General features: G+C 55.3%; 1 protein-coding gene across 1 annotated transcript; it reads right to left on the bottom strand.

Moving 5' to 3' along the window:
* Positions 1-2,023: 2,023 nt before the first annotated feature.
* On the bottom strand, positions 2,024-17,313 carry LOC140111027 (long-chain-fatty-acid--CoA ligase ACSBG2-like). Its single transcript, XM_072132312.1, has 5 exons — positions 17,282-17,313; positions 16,757-16,926; positions 2,613-2,843; positions 2,216-2,352; positions 2,024-2,144 (listed from the first exon to the last, which is right to left on the bottom strand). The coding sequence occupies exons 2-5, from the start codon at positions 16,837-16,839 to the stop codon at positions 2,083-2,085; spliced, it is 513 nt and encodes a 170-aa protein (XP_071988413.1). The 5' UTR covers positions 16,840-16,926; positions 17,282-17,313; the 3' UTR covers positions 2,024-2,082.
* Positions 17,314-17,319: the final 6 nt, after the last annotated feature.

The following is a 17,319-nucleotide window of genomic DNA, read 5'->3' as shown; positions in this document are numbered from 1 at the left end:
TTATATTTTGTTCTATTCCCTAAGAAGAATGGCTTGACCATTAAATATTCTTTTACCTCGTGTTACCCCATCATCTTCATAAACCGTAAGCTCTGGCGAGCAGGGACCTCACTCCTGTTGTTCCATACAAATGTTGTGCTCTGTTACATTACATTTGTATTTGTTTCCTATGATTTGTAAAGCGCTACGGAATATGATGGCGCTATATAAATAAAGATTATTATTATTATTATCTCACATAGCTCTCAAAGTGGTTCTTGGTCTTCAGTTGCCAGTAGATATCTGGATTCCATCTTACTCGCTGAACTTGAAAGACCCGGATACATATCTACAGATTCCTTAGTTCCAGTTCCCTCTGAATCTGATGCGACATGGATTCTATAATCCTTTGTCTCTTATGTGTAGGTTCTTGAGGGATTAATGCCGCTATGGATGTTGTAACCGAAGTTTTAACTTAGTCTCTGATAAAGTTACGCATTTCATCTACAAATGATGCTCTTTCCTGCCTGAGTAAATTATCCACACAATTCTTGCAAACTGTTTTTTTGTAATCATTTGGGAGTTTTTCCAGACACATATTGCACTTTTTTGATGTGGCTTTCTTTGTGCTCGCCTGATCTTTGTCCTAAGCTCTCCCTTTATCCTTCTCCTTTTCCCTGGGTTCCTACCAAGGAGAAGGTGGAGTTATTAGTCCTTTATCACCCATATGATGTGATGATATGGTGGATATGTGGGTAACCCACCACCTTATCCCTGGATGACCCCACTTACAGGGTTTAAGGATATGAGGTCCAGGCCTGAAGCCTCCATACCACATGACTCCATGTTCCCAATCGCTGAACTACTGGTATCAGCAAGCCTAACCATTAATAGAAAGGCATGATAGCTTCTGACATTAATTCAGTATGGTAGATAAGTGGGAAAGTACCTTATGTAGCTTGAGCAAGGAGCACACTCCACAAGATTCTAAAGGAAATATACACATAGATATAAATATATATTGTATATGGCACAATTGATCCAAACATACAGCATATGACTGACCTTAGCAGGCTGGAGATGCCTAGAGTGGAGTCTGATCTCGGAAGCACCTGGGTCAGGGCTGACATACGATTATTAGACCTCAGATGAACGTGAACACCTTGCTTTTTAAATCTTACCTGCTCCGCGCTCCTGCTTCCGGGTCGCGCCGTCGTGACATCACATCCGGCTCCGTCATTTCCGGCGGACATCATCACCAGAGTCGGGCGGCAGCCGGCTCACGTGACCTCCACGACAGACGCGCTCTGGGTGTCCTTAGCTTCACGGAGCTGTGGGCAGAGCTGGAGGAATGCAGTCTCCTCGTGGCAGAGGAAAGGACCGGAGTCCGATCGAGGCCGAGACTGCTTGGGGTAAGGGGACAAGTCCTGTATTTACGGGCAGGATACAGCTGTACGGTCAAGTGCATGAGCCCTTAAGGCTACCTTCACACAACGCATATATACACACACACACACACCCCGTGTACACATCCCCCATACGGCAGTGTGAATGCAGCCTTGGTATAATAGGCCTTATGCACACGACTCTGCGGTCTTCTCTGTTCTGTATATACGGCTGTATTCTGGCCGTAAATATGGGACGTATTGCACCATATCCGTACTGATATAATATCCGGAGGGCTGGCAGATGATGACTGATTATTGGCTGACAGATTGCACCTCCCACTGGTTCTGGATACTGCACGTATATACGACGGCATACGGTACACAGCCGTATTTAGCCCGAATTTTAGATGTTCCCATAGACTTCTTTGGGCCGTATGGAACAGATACACGGTGGAAAATGCTCTGTATGAGTGTTTTTATCCAGCGCACTTACAGTACAGCGGGCAATGTGACCATGTACCCGGATGGCCGGAGTATTCCAGCCATATATATACGGCCGTGTGCGTGGGGCCTAAAGGTTGGCAATTGGTAGCGAGCGCCACGTGATCACCATTTCAGGTCGTAAGAACTGCTGCAGGAACAGAGGAGACGGCAAATTTCTGAAAACTATTTATTAGAATTTGCTGATTGATAAGTGGACAGGGCGTGATCCGGCTCACAGCTCCAAGTACTCGTCTCCTGGGGCCCCGCTCCTCATCTTCATGGCTCGTGGACCTCCTTGAGGAGAGAAGAGTCTTATGTTACCAGATCGATCCTTGTGCTCAGATGACTTGGTATCAGTCCATTACCTGCGATAAACCATCCGTCCTCAGTGAACACCTTGTGTGTTTCCTGCTCCAGGCCGAGGTACCCCAGAAAGATATGACGCCCCCACAAGCAGAGACCCTCCTGGCTCTCGCGACTTTTACATCCAGCGAGTTCAGACCTGGAAGTGAAGACAAACCCCCATTAACCAATTATCCATAAGAAGCGTCCGTGTTCAGGTGTGTTATTACCTGCAGATTTTCTGTGCACCGTTTTTTGGGCATCATATTGCAGCGTGATAGTGTCACTGTGGGCCCCATCCACAACATGCAGAATATAATCTCATTATAATATAATGTCTCATGGCTCCTTGTGGGCAAGGTCTCCACCGAGTGCCAGTGGTGAAGGGGTTCTCTCACCCTCCTATACCCCAAATCTCACCTTCCTGTCCTTGATGATGGCAGCTTGAGGTTTTGCACTCCACTGGTCTCATTATTTCCATACAAGTCTAGAAGATCAATGCCCAGACTCCCAAAATACTCCGTCACACTCCGCCTGATGGGCTCCATCCCTGCATAACACCGAGTGCACCGATCTAGCCCCAGGGCCACGCGGGCCGGCCTGAAGATCAGACGTTCAGCAAGACTGTGTCCCCAGGGCAGCAAACCAGAACTGCAGGAAAAGAAAGGGAATCGTGAGAAATCTAGATGTGGCCCCAGCAATAGAACATAAAGCAGGACATTAATAGCCATTCACAGAGATGTGACTATGCCTGGGGGCAGCGGGAACCAAACCGGAGGGCCCCATGAGGATCACAGATTAGACCAAGACTGATGTACCCAATGCCTGTCCCCAAAGGAGATTTATCCAGAACTATGGGACAGAACTGTCTGCAAATAAGCGGAGCCTCCATGGCGCTTGCTTCTCGTGTCATTTATTGGGAAAGAAGGTTGGTGGAGCCATGGGGTCTGCAGTCGCCATTCATAGGTCATTCCATGGGGTGGACATTGCTCATAAACAAGTATAGCTCCCGGTATCTACACTACCACCTCCGGTGATATTCCAATAGCGCCAACCCTCTCAGCTCTTATCACTATTTAGGATTCTCCCACTCACCAGGAGGGAAACATCCTTGACTTGGTCCTTGTCCAACTATCTCCAGTCTCTGATGCCACCTATTCTGCCTTCCCACTGACCATGGCCTTGTCACCCACTGTACAGAACCTGCCACCTGTACACATTAGTGTCACTGTCCCCCATCTCCTCCCACACGTCATGATCTGGCTACTAACCATTATGCCTTGCAGAAGTATTCAGCCCCTAGAACTTTTCTGCCATTTGCCACATTTCCGGCTTCATAAAGATATCCAGAGGCTGAGATTCTTCCCGTTCTTCCTTGGAGAAGAGCCGGAGCTCCGGGAGGTCGGATGATGCAACAGCCGCAGTTTTCAGCTCTTTCCACAGATTCTCGATTTAATTCGGGTCTGGATGTGACTTGGCCGTATTGACACCTGGATCCGGTTATTTGGGAACCTTCCAGTGCAGATTCTGCTTTATGTTTGGGATCTTTGTCTTGTTGGAAGATAAATCTCTGTCCCAGTCTCCGGTCTTCTCCAGACTCCAACAGGTTTTTCTCCAGAATGGTCTGGGATTTGGCTCCAGCCATCTCCTTCCCCAAGTGAATAAAAGCCCAAATCATGATGCTGCCCCCCCACCAGGCGTGACAGTGGGGCATGCTGCCCCCCCACCAGGCGTGACAGTGGGGCATGCTGCCCCCCCTACCAGGCGTGACAGTGGGGCATGCTGCCCCCCCTACCAGGCGTGACAGTGGGGCATGCTGCCCCCCCTACCAGGCGTGACAGTGGGGCATGCTGCCCCCCCTACCAGGCGTGACAGTGGGGCATGCTGCCCCCCCTACCAGGCGTGACAGTGGGGCATGCTGCCCCCCCTACCAGGCGTGACAGTGGGGCATGCTGCCCCCCCTACCAGGCGTGACAGTGGGGCATGCTGCCCCCCCTACCAGGCGTGACAGTGGGGCATGCTGCCCCCCCTACCAGGCGTGACAGTGGGGCATGCTGCCCCCCCTACCAGGCGTGACAGTGGGGCATGCTGCCCCCCCTACCAGGCGTGACAGTGGGGCATGCTGCCCCCCCTACCAGGCGTGACAGTGGGGCATGCTGCCCCCCCTACCAGGCGTGACAGTGGGGCATGCTGCCCCCCCTACCAGGCGTGACAGTGGGGCATGCTGCCCCCCCTACCAGGCGTGACAGTGGGGCATGCTGCCCCCCCTACCAGGCGTGACAGTGGGGCATGCTGCCCCCCCTACCAGGCGTGACAGTGGGGCATGCTGCCCCCCCTACCAGGCGTGACAGTGGGGCATGCTGCCCCCCCTACCAGGCGTGACAGTGGGGCATGCTGCCCCCCCTACCAGGCGTGACAGTGGGGCATGCTGCCCCCCTACCAGGCGTGACAGTGGGGCATGCTGCCCCCCCTACCAGGCGTGACAGTGGGGCATGCTGCCCCCCCTACCAGGCGTGACAGTGGGGCATGCTGCCCCCCCTACCAGGCGTGACAGTGGGGCATGCTGCCCCCCCTACCAGGCGTGACAGTGGGGCATGCTGCCCCCCCTACCAGGCGTGACAGTGGGGCATGCTGCCCCCCCTACCAGGCGTGACAGTGGGGCATGCTGCCCCCCCTACCAGGCGTGACAGTGGGGCATGCTGCCCCCCCTACCAGGCGTGACAGTGGGGCATGCTGCCCCCCCTACCAGGCGTGACAGTGGGGCATGGAGTTTGTTTTCCTCTGAGCAGACACCTTCCACACGTCTCCCCGGTGGCTTCTTCTTGCCTCTTCCATAAGGGGCAGATTTGTGCAGAGACTGTTGTCCTATGGACGGACTCTCCCCTCTCGGCTCCAGGTCTCTGCAGATCATCCGGAGGGATCAGGGGCGACCCGGCTGCATCTCCTGGTGTGAGAAGTAGGTTAGAGGGGCGGCCGGGTCCTGGTAGATCTCCGGGATCTGATCCTCCTTCCAGTACAATATGGCGCCTGCACTCGGCTCCTCGGAATGTTCCCGGACCTCGGCCTGGTGGATCCTTCATGATGCAGAACCTGAGATATCACAGAGCAGGAGGATCCGGAGACCTGATTACACACTGGGGATTATAGTCCTCATCAGTCATTAGGACATCGGCCTGGTGGATCCTTCATGATGCAGAACCTGAGATATCACAGAGCAGGAGGATCCGGAGACCTGATTACACACCGGGGATTATAGTCATCATCATCAGTCATTAGGACCTCGGCCTGGTGGATCCTTCATGGTGCAGAACCTGAGATATCACAGAGCAGGAGGATCCGGAGACCTGATTACACACCGGGGATTATAGTCATCAGTCATTAGGACCTCGGCCTGGTGGATCCTTCATGGTGCAGAACCTGAGATATCACAGAGCAGGAGGATCCGGAGACCTGATTACACACCGGGGATTATAGTCATCAGTCATTAGGACCTCGGCCTGGTGGATCCTTCATGGTGCAGAACCTGAGATATCACAGAGCAGGAGGATCCGGAGACCTGATTACACACCGGGGATTATAGTCATCATCATCAGTCATTAGGACATCGGATCCTTCAGAGATCAGAGACTGAACTTCAGGAGGGAAAGTAATAATATTACCCCCCCCCCCCCAATGTTCAGATTATTATATTTGGTTCCCCTTCACAATCGCCTCCAGTGAGTTACATTTTTATCTCTCGGTTTGAAGCCTAAAATATGGCAAGAGGTAGAAAAGTTCAAGGGGCTGAAAACTTTTGCAAGACGTTACTCATGTTCTCAGAGTGCCCTGAATGAGGAGCTGCCCCCCCAGATGTCAGCACATGCCCCAAACCTTGGGCAGTGCTCCAGGATCGCCGAACGTCTGGAGAACATTGCGCACACCCTGCGCTTCACCTACAACTCTGCCCCTCCCCTCACAAAACAGGTCCATGTCACCAATAATATCCCCCAATAATCCCAAAATCATCTTCCTCACTAACACCAAAAGGTGCAGCCACTGGTCACAGACCTCGGGGCCGAAGATCCGCCCCCCCCCCACTAATCCCCATGGCTCCGGTACATTACCTTCTTCACTCTCTTCCTCCAAGAGCCGGTCACAGAGGAAGAAGTGTCCGGGCTCATCTCCTCACCCAATTACCTGCATCAGTGACCCCCATCCCCTCGCCCCGCTACCTGCATCAGTGACCCCATCCCCTCACCCCGCTACCTGCATCAGTGACCCCATCCCCTCACCCTGCTACCTGCATCAGTGACCCTCATCCCAATTACCTGCATCAGTGACCCCCATCCCCTCGCCCCAATTAGCAGCAGTGACCCCAACCCCTCACCCCGCTACCTGCATCAGTGACCCCATCCCCTCCCCCCGCTACCTGCATCAGTGACCCCATCCCCTCCCCCCACTACCTGCATCAGTGACCCCATCCCCTCGCCCCACTACCTGCATCAGTGACCCCATCCCCTCGCCCCACTACCTGCATCAGTGACCCCATCCCCTCGCCCCACTACCTGCATCAGTGACCCCCTCCCCTCGCCCCACTACCTGCATCAGTGACCCCCTCCCCTCGCCCCACTACCTGCATCAGTGACCCCATCCCCTCGCCCCACTACCTGCATCAGTGACCCCATCCCCCCGCCCCACTACCTGCATCAGTGACCCCATCCCCTCAACCAATTACCTGCGTCAGTGACCCCATCCCCTCGCCCCACTACCTGCATCAGTGACCCCATCCCCTCGCCCCACTACCTGCATCAGTGACCCCATCCCCTCGCCCCACTTCCTGCATCAGTGACCCCATCCCCTCGCCCCCCTACCTGCATCAGTGACCCCCTCCCCTCACCCCACTACCTGCATCAGTGACCCCCTCCCCTCACCCCGCTACCTGCATCAGTGACCTCATCCCCTCACCCCGCTACCTGCATCAGTGACCCCATCCCCTCCCCCCGCTACCTGCATCAGTGACCCCATCCCCTCGCCCCGCTACCTGCATCAGTGACCCCCATCCCCTCGCCCCACTACCTGCATCAGTGACCCCATCCCCTCACCCAATTAACTGCATCAGTGACCCCCATCCCCTGGCCCCACTACCTGCATCAGTGACCCCCATCCCCTCGCCCCATTACCTGCATCAGTGACCCCCATCCCCTTGCCCCACTACCTGCATCAGTGACCCCATCCCCTCGCCCCACTACCTGCATCAGTGACCCCATCCCCTCGCCCCACTACCTGCATCAGTGACCCCATCCCCCCGCCCCCCTACCTGCATCAGTGACCCCATCCCCTCGCCCCACTACCTGCTTCAGTGACCCCCATCCCCTCGTCCCACTACCTGCTTCAGTGACCCCCATCCCCTCGTCCCACTACCTGCTTCAGTGACCCCCATCCCCTCGTCCCACTACCTGCTTCAGTGACCCCCATCCCCTCGTCCCACTACCTGCTTCAGTGACCCCCATCCCCTCGCCCCACTACCTGCATCAGTGACCCCATCCCCTCACCCAATTACCTGCATCAGCGACCCCCATCCCCTCGCCCCACTACCTGCATCAGTGACCCCCATCCCCTCGCCCCACTACCTGCATCAGTGACCCCATCCCCTCACCCAATTACCTGCATCAGTGACCCCATCCCCTCACCCAATTACCTGCATCAGTGACCCCATCCCCTCGCCCCACTACCTGCATCAGTGACCCCATCCCCTCACCCAATTACCTGCATCAGTGACCCCCATCCCCTCGCCCCAATTACCTGCATCAGTGACCCCATCCCCTCACATCTGGTACAGTCTCTCCCCAGCAGTCACTTCTCACCTCATTAACATCTTCCACCTCTCTTTTCAGGTGTCTTTCCCTCTTCTTTCAAGCTGTTATGCCATTACTAAAGAAACCTTCACTAGACCCATCCAGTGCTACTAACTACAGACCAGTCTCTAACCTCCCATCTCCAAACTCCTGGAACGCCCGGTCTATTCTCGACTTTCCCACTATCTCTCAGCTAATTCCCTCCTTGACATGGTCTTTCTAAAGTCTCCAATAATCTCCTCACTGCTAATCCAAAGGTGACTCTTCTCTCCTGGTTCTTCTGGATCTCTCGGCACCGTCCGAAACTATGGACCCCCGGCTCCTGCTCAGGGGCTTCGCTCCATTGGCCTGAAGGTCCCTGCAGTCTCCTGGTTTTTTTCCCATATCTCTGACTGCACTTTCAGTGTCTCCTTCTCTGGATCTCTCTTCTCCTCATCTCCCTCTCAGTGTCGGGTCCTCAGGGATCAGTCCTAGGTCCTCTTCTCTTCCTCTCAGTGTCGGGTCCTCAGGGATCAGTCCTAGGTCCTCTTCTCTTCCTCTCAGTGTCGGGTCCTCAGGGCTCAGTCCTAGGTCCTCTTCTCTTCCTCTCAATGTCGGGGTCCTCAGGGCTCAGTCCTAGTTCCTCTTCTCTTCCTCTCAGTGTCGGGTCCTCAGGGCTCAGTCCTAGGTCCTCTTCTCTTCCTCTCAATGTCGGGGTCCTCAGGGCTCAGTCCTAGTTCCTCTTCTCTTCCTCTCAGTGTCGGGTCCTCAGGGCTCAGTCCTAGGTCCTCTTCTCTTCCTCTCAGTGTCTGGTCCTCAGGGCTCAGTCCTAGATCCTCTTCTCTTCTCCTCTTCCTCTGTGTCGGGTCCTCAGGGCTCAGTCCTAGTTCCTCTTCTCTTCCTCTCAGTGTCGGGTCCTCAGGGCTCAGTCCTAGGTCCTCTTCTCTTCCTCTCAGTGTCTGGTCCTCAGGGCTCAGTCCTAGGTCCTCTTCTCTTCTCCTCTTCCTCTCAGTGTCGGGTCCTCAGGGCTCAGTCCTAGGTCCTCTTCTCTTCCTCTCAGTGTCGGGTCCTCAGGGCTCAGTCCTAGGTCCTCTTCTCTTCCTCTCAGTGTCGGGGTCCTCAGGGCTCAGTCCTAGGCCCTCTTCCCTTCTCCTCGTCCTCTGTGTCGGGGTCCTCAGGGCTCAGTCGTAGGTCCTCTTCTGTTCTCTTCCTCTGTGTCGGGGTCCTCAGGGCTCAGTCCTAGGTCCTCTTCTCTTCCTCTCAGTGTCGGGTCCTCAGGGCTCAGTCCTAGGTACTCTTCTCTTCTCCTCTTCCTCTCAGTGTCGGGGTCCTCAGGGCTCAGTCCTAGGTCCTCTTCTCTTCTCCTCTTCCTCTGTGTCGGGTCCTCAGGGCTCAGTCCTAGTTCCTCTTCTCTACCTCTCAGTGTCGGGGTCCTCAGGGCTCAGTCCTAGGTCCTCTTCTGTTCTCTTCTCTTCCTAGGTCCTCTTTTCTCCTCTTCCTCTCAGTGTCGGGTCCTCAGGGCTCAGTCCTAGGTCCTCTTCTCTTCCTCTCAGTGTCGGGGTCCTCAGGGCTCAGTCCTAGGTCCTCTTCTCTTCCTCTCAGTGTCGGGGTCCTCAGGGCTCAGTCCTAGGCCCTCTTCTCTTCTTCCTCTGTGTCGGGTCCTCAGGGCTCAGTCCTAGGTCCTCTTCTCTTCCTCTCAGTGTCGGGTCCTCAGGGCTCAGTTCTAGGTCCTCTTCTCTTCCTCTCAGTGTCGGGGTCCTCAGGGCTCAGTCCTAGGTCCTCTTCTCTTCTCCTCTTCCTCTAAGTGTCGGGTCCTCAGGGCTCTGTCCTAGGTCCTCTTCTCTTCTCCTCTTCCTCTCAGTGTCGGGTCCTCAGGGCTCAGTCCTAGGTCCTCTTCTCTTCTCCTCTTCCTCTCAGTGTCGGGGTCCTCAGGGCTCAGTCCTAGGTCCTCTTCTCTTCCTCTCAGTGTCGGGGTCCTCAGGGCTCAGTCCTAGGTCCTCTTCTCTTCTCCTCTTCCTCTCAGTGTCGGGTCCTCAGGGCTCAGTCCTAGGTCCTCTTCTCTTCCTCTCAGTGTCTGGTCCTCAGGGCTCAGTCCTAGGTCCTCTTCTCTTCTCCTCTTCCTCTCAGTGTCGGGTCCTCAGGGCTCAGTCCTAGGTCCTCTTCTCTTCCTCTCAGTGTCGGGGTCCTCAGGGCTCAGTCCTAGGCCCTCTTCCCTTCTCCTCGTCCTCTGTGTCGGGGTCCTCAGGGCTCAGTCCTAGGTCCTCTTCTCTTCCTCTCAGTGTCGGGTCCTCAGGGCTCAGTCCTAGGTCCTCTTCTCTTCTCCTCTTCCTCTCAGTGTCGGGTCCTCAGGGCTCAGTCCTAGGTCCTCTTCTCTTCCTCTCAGTGTCGGGTCCTCAGGGCTCAGTCCTAGGTCCTCTTCTCTTCCTCTCAGTGTCGGGGTCCTCAGGGCTCAGTCCTAGGCCCTCTTCTGTTCTCTTCCTCTCAGTGTCGGGTCCTCAGGGCTCAGCCCTAGGTCCTCTTCTCTTCCTCTCAGTGTTGGGGTCCTCAGGGCTCAGTCCTAGGTCCTCTTCTCTTCCTCTCAGTGTCGGGTCCTCAGGGCTCAGTCCTAGGTCCTCTTCTCTTCCTCTCAGTGTCGGGGTCCTCAGGGCTCAGTCCTAGGTCCTCTTCTCTTCCTCTCAGTGTCGGGTCCTCAGGGCTCAGTCCTAGGTCCTCTTCTCTTCCTCTCAGTGTCGGGTCCTCAGGGCTCAGTCCTAGGTCCTCTTCTCTTCTCCTCTTCCTCTCAGTGTCGGGTCCTCAGGGCTCAGTCCTAGGTCCTCTTCTCTTCCTCTCAGTGTCGGGGTCCTCAGGGCTCAGTCCTAGGCCCTCTTCTGTTCTCTTCCTCTCAGTGTCGGGTCCTCAGGGCTCAGCCCTAGGTCCTCTTCTCTTCCTCTCAGTGTTGGGGTCCTCAGGGCTCAGTCCTAGGTCCTCTTCTCTTCCTCTCAGTGTCGGGTCCTCAGGGCTCAGTCCTAGGTCCTCTTCTCTTCCTCTCAGTGTCGGGGTCCTCAGGGCTCAGTCCTAGGTCCTCTTCTCTTCCTCTCAGTGTCGGGTCCTCAGGGCTCAGTCCTAGGTCCTCTTCTCTTCTCCTCTTCCTCTCAGTGTTGGGTCCTCAGGGCTCAGTCCTAGTTCCTCTTCTCTTCCTCTCAGTGTCAGGGTCCTCAGGGCTCAGTCCTAGGTCCTCTTCTCTTCTCCTCTTCCTCTCAGTGTCGGGTCCTCAGGGCTCAGTCCTAGGTCCTCTTCTCTTCCTCTCAGTGTCGGGTCCTCAGGGCTCAGTTCTAGGTCCTCTTCTCTTCCTCTCAGTGTCGGGTCCTCAGGGCTCAGTCCTAGGTCCTCTTCTCTTCCTCTCAGTGTCGGGGTCCTCAGGGCTCAGTCCTAGGTCCTCTTCCCTTCTCCTCGTCCTCTGTGTCGGGGTCCTCAGGGCTCAGTTCTAGGTCCTCTTCTCTTCCGCTCAGTGTCGGGGTCCTCAGGGCTCAGTCCTAGGTCCTCTTCTCCCTCCATTCTGCCCCCATTGGTCAGATCATCAGCATCTACTAAACGACCAAACCCCGACTTCTCCATCAGGGTCTGTGGGATCACCAGTGGTGTAACAGCCGTAGCAGCTGCTAGGGGCTTCCATTGCCCAGGGGCCCGGGATGGACTGCGAAACAAATGTAAATAATGCCGTTCTCTTGGCCTATCACAGCCTGGTAGTAACAGGGGCCCGCTGCCTACCCAGACAGCCGCTTACCCACCCCCACAGCACAGCCGCTCGCCCGCAAAGTCCCCCGCAGGTGCGCTCACCTGCCTGCCAGACGAAAATGTATTTATCCAAGTATGTATATTTAGAGAGATACGTAGAAATATATCTGTATAAATACTGTATATATGTGTACTTTCTGTTTGTGTATACGCTGTATGTAAGTATATAAAAGTGTGAGGGCAAAACTTTATGGGGCACATTTACCAAGAGCAGCGCACCGTGTTCCCCGGTGTAATTGTTACGCTGATTCACCCTCTAGACTCCTGTAACTCCCTACTTATCGGGCTTCCACTCATTAAACTCTCCATTCTTAATGCAGCAGCCAGGCTCATCTTTCAGACAAAACGCTACATGGATGCCTTGAGTAAGAGTTTGGAATAATAACCCTCATCCATACAGCTCTGCACAAAGCACTGCCCCTCTCTACCCCTCCCCAGTCTATCGCCCAACCCGCACTCTTCAAATTGATATTAAAGGACACCTGTCATCAGGTCTGTGTCACTTGTCCTGTCACTACTACCTGTTGGAGCAGCTCACAAGGTTCCCATCCCAGCCTTTATCTAGTTATTTCATACATTAATCATTGTAAAATCATCTATTCTTTATTATGTAAATGAGGCTGGTCACATGGTCAGAGGCAGTGATGTCACCCCTGTTACCCCTCCCCTCTCCTCCCCCTGCTCATGTCTGTGTGTAATGTATAGTAAAGCATGGCTAGTGTGTGTATGTCATCTGCTGACATGCTGCATCCTCCTAATACACAGGTGAGAGACACAGACATCAGCTACACAAGTACCTGACATGTTCTGCTGTAACATGTGCAACACCCTCGCCGATGCAATGGCGAGGGAGGGTTTGCGAATACGTCCCACCTGCATGTAATCACCTTACACTACATGGTCCTGATAGGACATAGGGGTATTGCAGTGGTGAATCCTGCCTGGCAAGGCAGAGGTTAAGTATTTTGTATGATGCAAGATGCTGTTGTCCAATGATATGTGTTACATCCTGTGCTCTGTAAGCTGAGATGTGATTGGAGGAGCAGCCACCACCTGACCAAAGGGAGGTAATAAAACCTCTGGCCAGGAATGTTCTGGATGATTATTCTAGTGGAGATATAGAAGATTCTGAGAACTCTGGAGAAGTCTCTCCCAGATGAGAAGAGGAGAAGAAGATCTTGTAGACTTAGAGTGAGTGAGTGAGTGAGAAATCTCTGTCTAGCCCATACCAGAGCAGGAAGAGCCTAGCCCCTGCCTCTGAAGAGTGGAGTATTAGACTAGAGTTAGTGTAGTGAGGAAAAGGGGTATCATCTTACCTTTAAAGGTGATACCTGAAGCCCTACAGGACAAGCTGAAGCTTCCTACCAGGACACAGCTGCCTCCCAGCCGGCCCTCTACATCCAGGCTGGTGATCTCCTGAGGCTCCCTCCAACTCACATCTCAGCACTCCATCTACCTGTTAAAGGCACGTTGCTGCGGTTCCTGCCGGTTCAAATAAAGAACTAAGTTGTTTTCTTCAACTTTTGTCTCCGTCTGGTCCCTGCTAATACGGCTGCCTTCATCACCGGCACCCTGTCCTTCACCCAGAGACTCACACTCGGGACATTAAGGGGTTGCCCCAGGGAGATCCGCTATAGCAGCCTCTCCCTCATCTTTTCTTGCCAACACCACCCTGCTGGAGACCTGCCAGGCTGTAGGACAGCCCTCCGGTTCCCCCGTACCAAGCACCGTGACAATAGCGTGCTTAGGCCGCAACCGCCAGCCACTCCGGTACCGCGGGCCCCGGCTGTCTCCAGGCCTCACCTCAAGGGCTAGGCCCCGGTGGGGGATGTTGCAAGTGGCGTCACGAACAGGATTGATACTTCTGTGCCTTATTCCGGCATTAAAGACTTTCCTTTATTGAAAAGACTGTGCTGCCTAACCCTGCTGCCATCCGGGTTTAGGCCCAAAGGAATTGTGTGTTTCTGGACGGAACTGTGTTATACTGCTGCCACGTGCTGTCGAGCACCGCTCCAGCACTCAGGAGGTTAATCCCGGCAAGAACTGTACCAGCTCTGCTACATCCGGCGCTGCCGCGCCTGAAGATTTTTACCTCAGAAACTGTGGCGCAGCAAATAATTCAAGCCCGCCAAAACCTTCACTGGCGGGAAACCCAGATGACGCACCAAGCTCCACCCACGCGCGAAGGGCGCGAACCCCGCCTCCTGTGGCGCAGGAAAAATTAGAGCCCGCCACAGCTCTTGGCGGGAAGGACTTGGACTCCTCCCACTGGCTCGAGGCGGACTTCCTGCCCCGCCTCAGAGAAACGCCAGAACTCGAGTGGATTTTGGACAGTGAGGACAGCATCATGTGGGGTCCTCCGCCCTTCCCTCCTGTGGAGCGTCCTGAGTTCTTTGAAGTGCTGGAGACCATGGTGGTGGTCTCTGCGCAGCCGGTCCGGAGGCCCTTTGCTGGGCACCGGCTGCACCGAGGACTGACCCGAGCATTCGTCACCCTGCGGTATGTCCAGACGGTGACGGAGTACCAAGTTCCACCCGGGCGGTTCCTCGTACCTATCCCGGTTACCATTCCGGTACCGCAGGCCCACGTGGAGGCGCCACGTGGGGAGGCCCCGACTCCTGTTGAGCCAGCGCCTGGGCCTACTGCTGCTGTGCCACCTGCTCCGAGGCCTACTGTCCCTGCTGTTCGGCCTGCTAGCCCTGCTGTGACGGTTCCTGATCCTCCGGCTGCTCCCGCTCCTGTTCCGGCACCTGCCCGACCATCACGGAGATCCGAGCCTGCACCGGAGCCACGAGCCCCAGCACCTCCGCAGCCTCGAGGCCGAGGTGAGGCCGCCCGCCAGCGACTCCGGGACGCTGTCTCGGAGCAGCGACGCCGCGAGAAGGAGGCCCAACGCTACATGGCCGGCCGGTCTACAGCTGGAGCCTGGGTGGAAAAGAACCGCACCACCGGCATGGTCCGGTTCTTCGATAAGCAGCGTGGCTATGGCTTCGCCACCCAGGACTACACCGGACGGGAAGTATTTATACCCTGCCGGTCTGTCAAGAGGCCTGATCTGCCGGAGAGCCAGCACAACCTGAAGCCAGGCGAGTGCATTGAATTCTCCCTGCAAGAGGGGCCCCGAGGACCCTGGGCGGCTGGTGTGATCCGGATCCCCGACTCCGATGAGGACCGCTACCTCCCGTACGACGACTGGTATGAGGACGACGAGTGGCCGGAATCTCCGAACACCTCTTCTTCCTCGGCTGCGAGTCCCCGGGCGGTGACTCACGTGAATGCCCCATCCACGGTAATCATGAGTACGGGTCCCATTGCCATCCATGGGCCGGGCATGATCCAGGGCGCCACCCCCACCGTCTCCCCTGCCGGGAGCATTGCCAGGTCCCGCGGTTCTTCTGTGGGGGAAGACATCCCGGCTAGCGAACCTTGTCCGGAGGTTCCGTCTAGGCCCACATCTCCCCTTGCCGGTTACCAATGGGGTGATGACCCGGCCCCGGAAGAACCGGAGCTGGAGGGAGCTGCGGCGCTGCCGCAGGTCCCAGTTTATTTCTTCCTGGACCCCTCCGTGGTCCCTGGCTCAGTTGAGCCCCCGGCTGGAACAGCCGACATCCTGGGCGACAGTGCTCCTCCCCCTGAAGGTCCGGAGGATGTTGCTGCACCTGCAGTACCCACTACTGCCACCGGGTGTCCCCAGCCGGCACCTACTCCCGCTGAGGATGCACAGGATTCCCCGCTGGAGCCGGATCCTGTCCCTGCTGAACCCAGCGGGAGTAGGTGCCGGCTGGGGACACCCGGTGGCAGTAGTGGGTACTGCAGGTGCAGCAACATCCTCCGGACCTTCAGGGGGAGGAGCACTGTCGCCCGGGATGTCGGCTGTTCCAGCCGGGGGCTCAACTGAGCCAGGGACCACGGAGGGGTCCAGGAAGAAATAAACTGGGACCTGCGGCAGCGCCGCAGCTCCCACCAGCTCCGGTTCCCCCATACCAAGCACCGTGACAATAGCGTGCTTGGGCCGCAACCGCCAGCCACTCCGGTACCGCGGGCCCCGGCTGTATCCAGGCCTCACCGCAAACGCTAGGCCCCGGTGGGGGGATGTTGCACATGGCTGTATGGAGCTGCTGTATCTCTCCTAAACACACAAATGCACACACAGACTGCAGGGGGCGTGGCCACCAGGAAGCTCATCATTATACAGCCTCACACCATTATACAGGCTTTCAGTCAAGCACTGGGGGTGTGGCTGTGCCTCCCACTCATGAATAGAGTGGACAGCTTGAATATGCTAATGCTTCATTGGACATTTCACAGGTCATTTGCATACAGCTTTAGGACCTCATTGCTTAGGTTTACAGGCATGTAGAGGGACAATAAAGGGATAGAGGCAATGCTCTCTAATGGCAGTTTATGAAAATATATTTAGTTTAGGGGGGTTATTTTGCATGACGGGTTCTCTTTAATATTAAATTATTCTCTACATTAAGCCGAACCTCTCACTGACATCTCCAGAATTTCTCCTGAGCTGAACCAATTCTCTGGAATGCCCTTCCCCGGACTATCAGACTAATCCCCACCCTTATATCCCATCTCTAGGCAGATCGATCACACTTGCCAAATGCATGAACTCTCATTACTAACAAACATTGTGTTCTCCTCCCATCTCATCCGACAAACACCAAGCTCCAGGATTCTCTCCAGATGCCACTGGTTCAGAATCTTTAGTTATTTTACTCTGTTCCCTTACAAGCTCTTATCCCTCTTGTGTTCTCCCCTCATCCTCAGACTGTAAGCTCTTGTGTCACCCCCTCATCCTCATAGACTGTAAGCTCTTGTGTCACCCCCTCATCCTCATAGACTGTAAGCTCTTGTGTCACCCCCTCATCCTCATAGACTGTAAGCTCTTGTGTCACCCCCTCATCCTCATAGACTGTAAGCTCTTGTGTCCTCCCCTCGTTGTCCCTGAGGTTCTGGAAGACGCACCTGGTGCCGGAGAGAAGAGCTTTCCTTCTGGCCCAGCTGATGGTCACCTTCTGTATTGGCGTAGCCTCCTCCTCCACCAACATCCACCTCCGCCGAACCTTCTCCCAAAGTTGTGGGAAGCCCAGGAAGATGGTGGGGCGGACATCACACAGGGTAGACACCAGAGACCCCTGGGGATCAAGGACATTCATTTAATGCCCAAAATCTTCAGAGAAGACCCTGTCCCCATGTGTCCTCACAGCTTAGGAAGTCCCTACCTCCCGATACAACATGCACTACTCCTAGGTTACACACAATGTACCTGGAGCCACAGAATCCACGTAGAAGGAGCCTCCACACACCAGACATTCGTAATGAAGCCACACACCCCCCCCCCCCCAGGTAATAGGCAGCTAATGTACCTGCAGCCTGGAGCCACATCTCGGGTCACACATGGGACCTTCTACAAAGTGCTGGATCATTGCTAGTCAGTAACAGAAGCCACAATTCTGCAGTGAATAAACGTGGACATGTTCGGCTCCTTACCTTTTGAGCATTGGGCTCTGCAAAGTATGTGACCCCTC

Source organism: Engystomops pustulosus, unplaced genomic scaffold (genome assembly GCF_040894005.1).
Source record: "Engystomops pustulosus unplaced genomic scaffold, aEngPut4.maternal MAT_SCAFFOLD_366, whole genome shotgun sequence".
Lineage (NCBI taxonomy): Eukaryota > Metazoa > Chordata > Amphibia > Anura > Leptodactylidae > Engystomops > Engystomops pustulosus.
This window is presented reverse-complemented; position numbering and strand designations above follow the sequence as displayed.

Coding starts and splice junctions, on each gene's coding strand:
- LOC140111027 (XM_072132312.1), bottom strand. CDS start 16,839: ATGTTGGTGGAGGAGGAGGCTACGCCAATACAGAAGGTGACCATCAGC. Junction 2,353..2,612: donor CCATCATCAAGGACAGGAAG/GTGAGATTTGGG, acceptor CTTCACTTCCAG/GTCTGAACTCGCTGGATGTA. Junction 2,145..2,215: donor GGACGGATGGTTTATCGCAG/GTAATGGACTGA, acceptor TCTCTCCTCAAG/GAGGTCCACGAGCCATGAAG.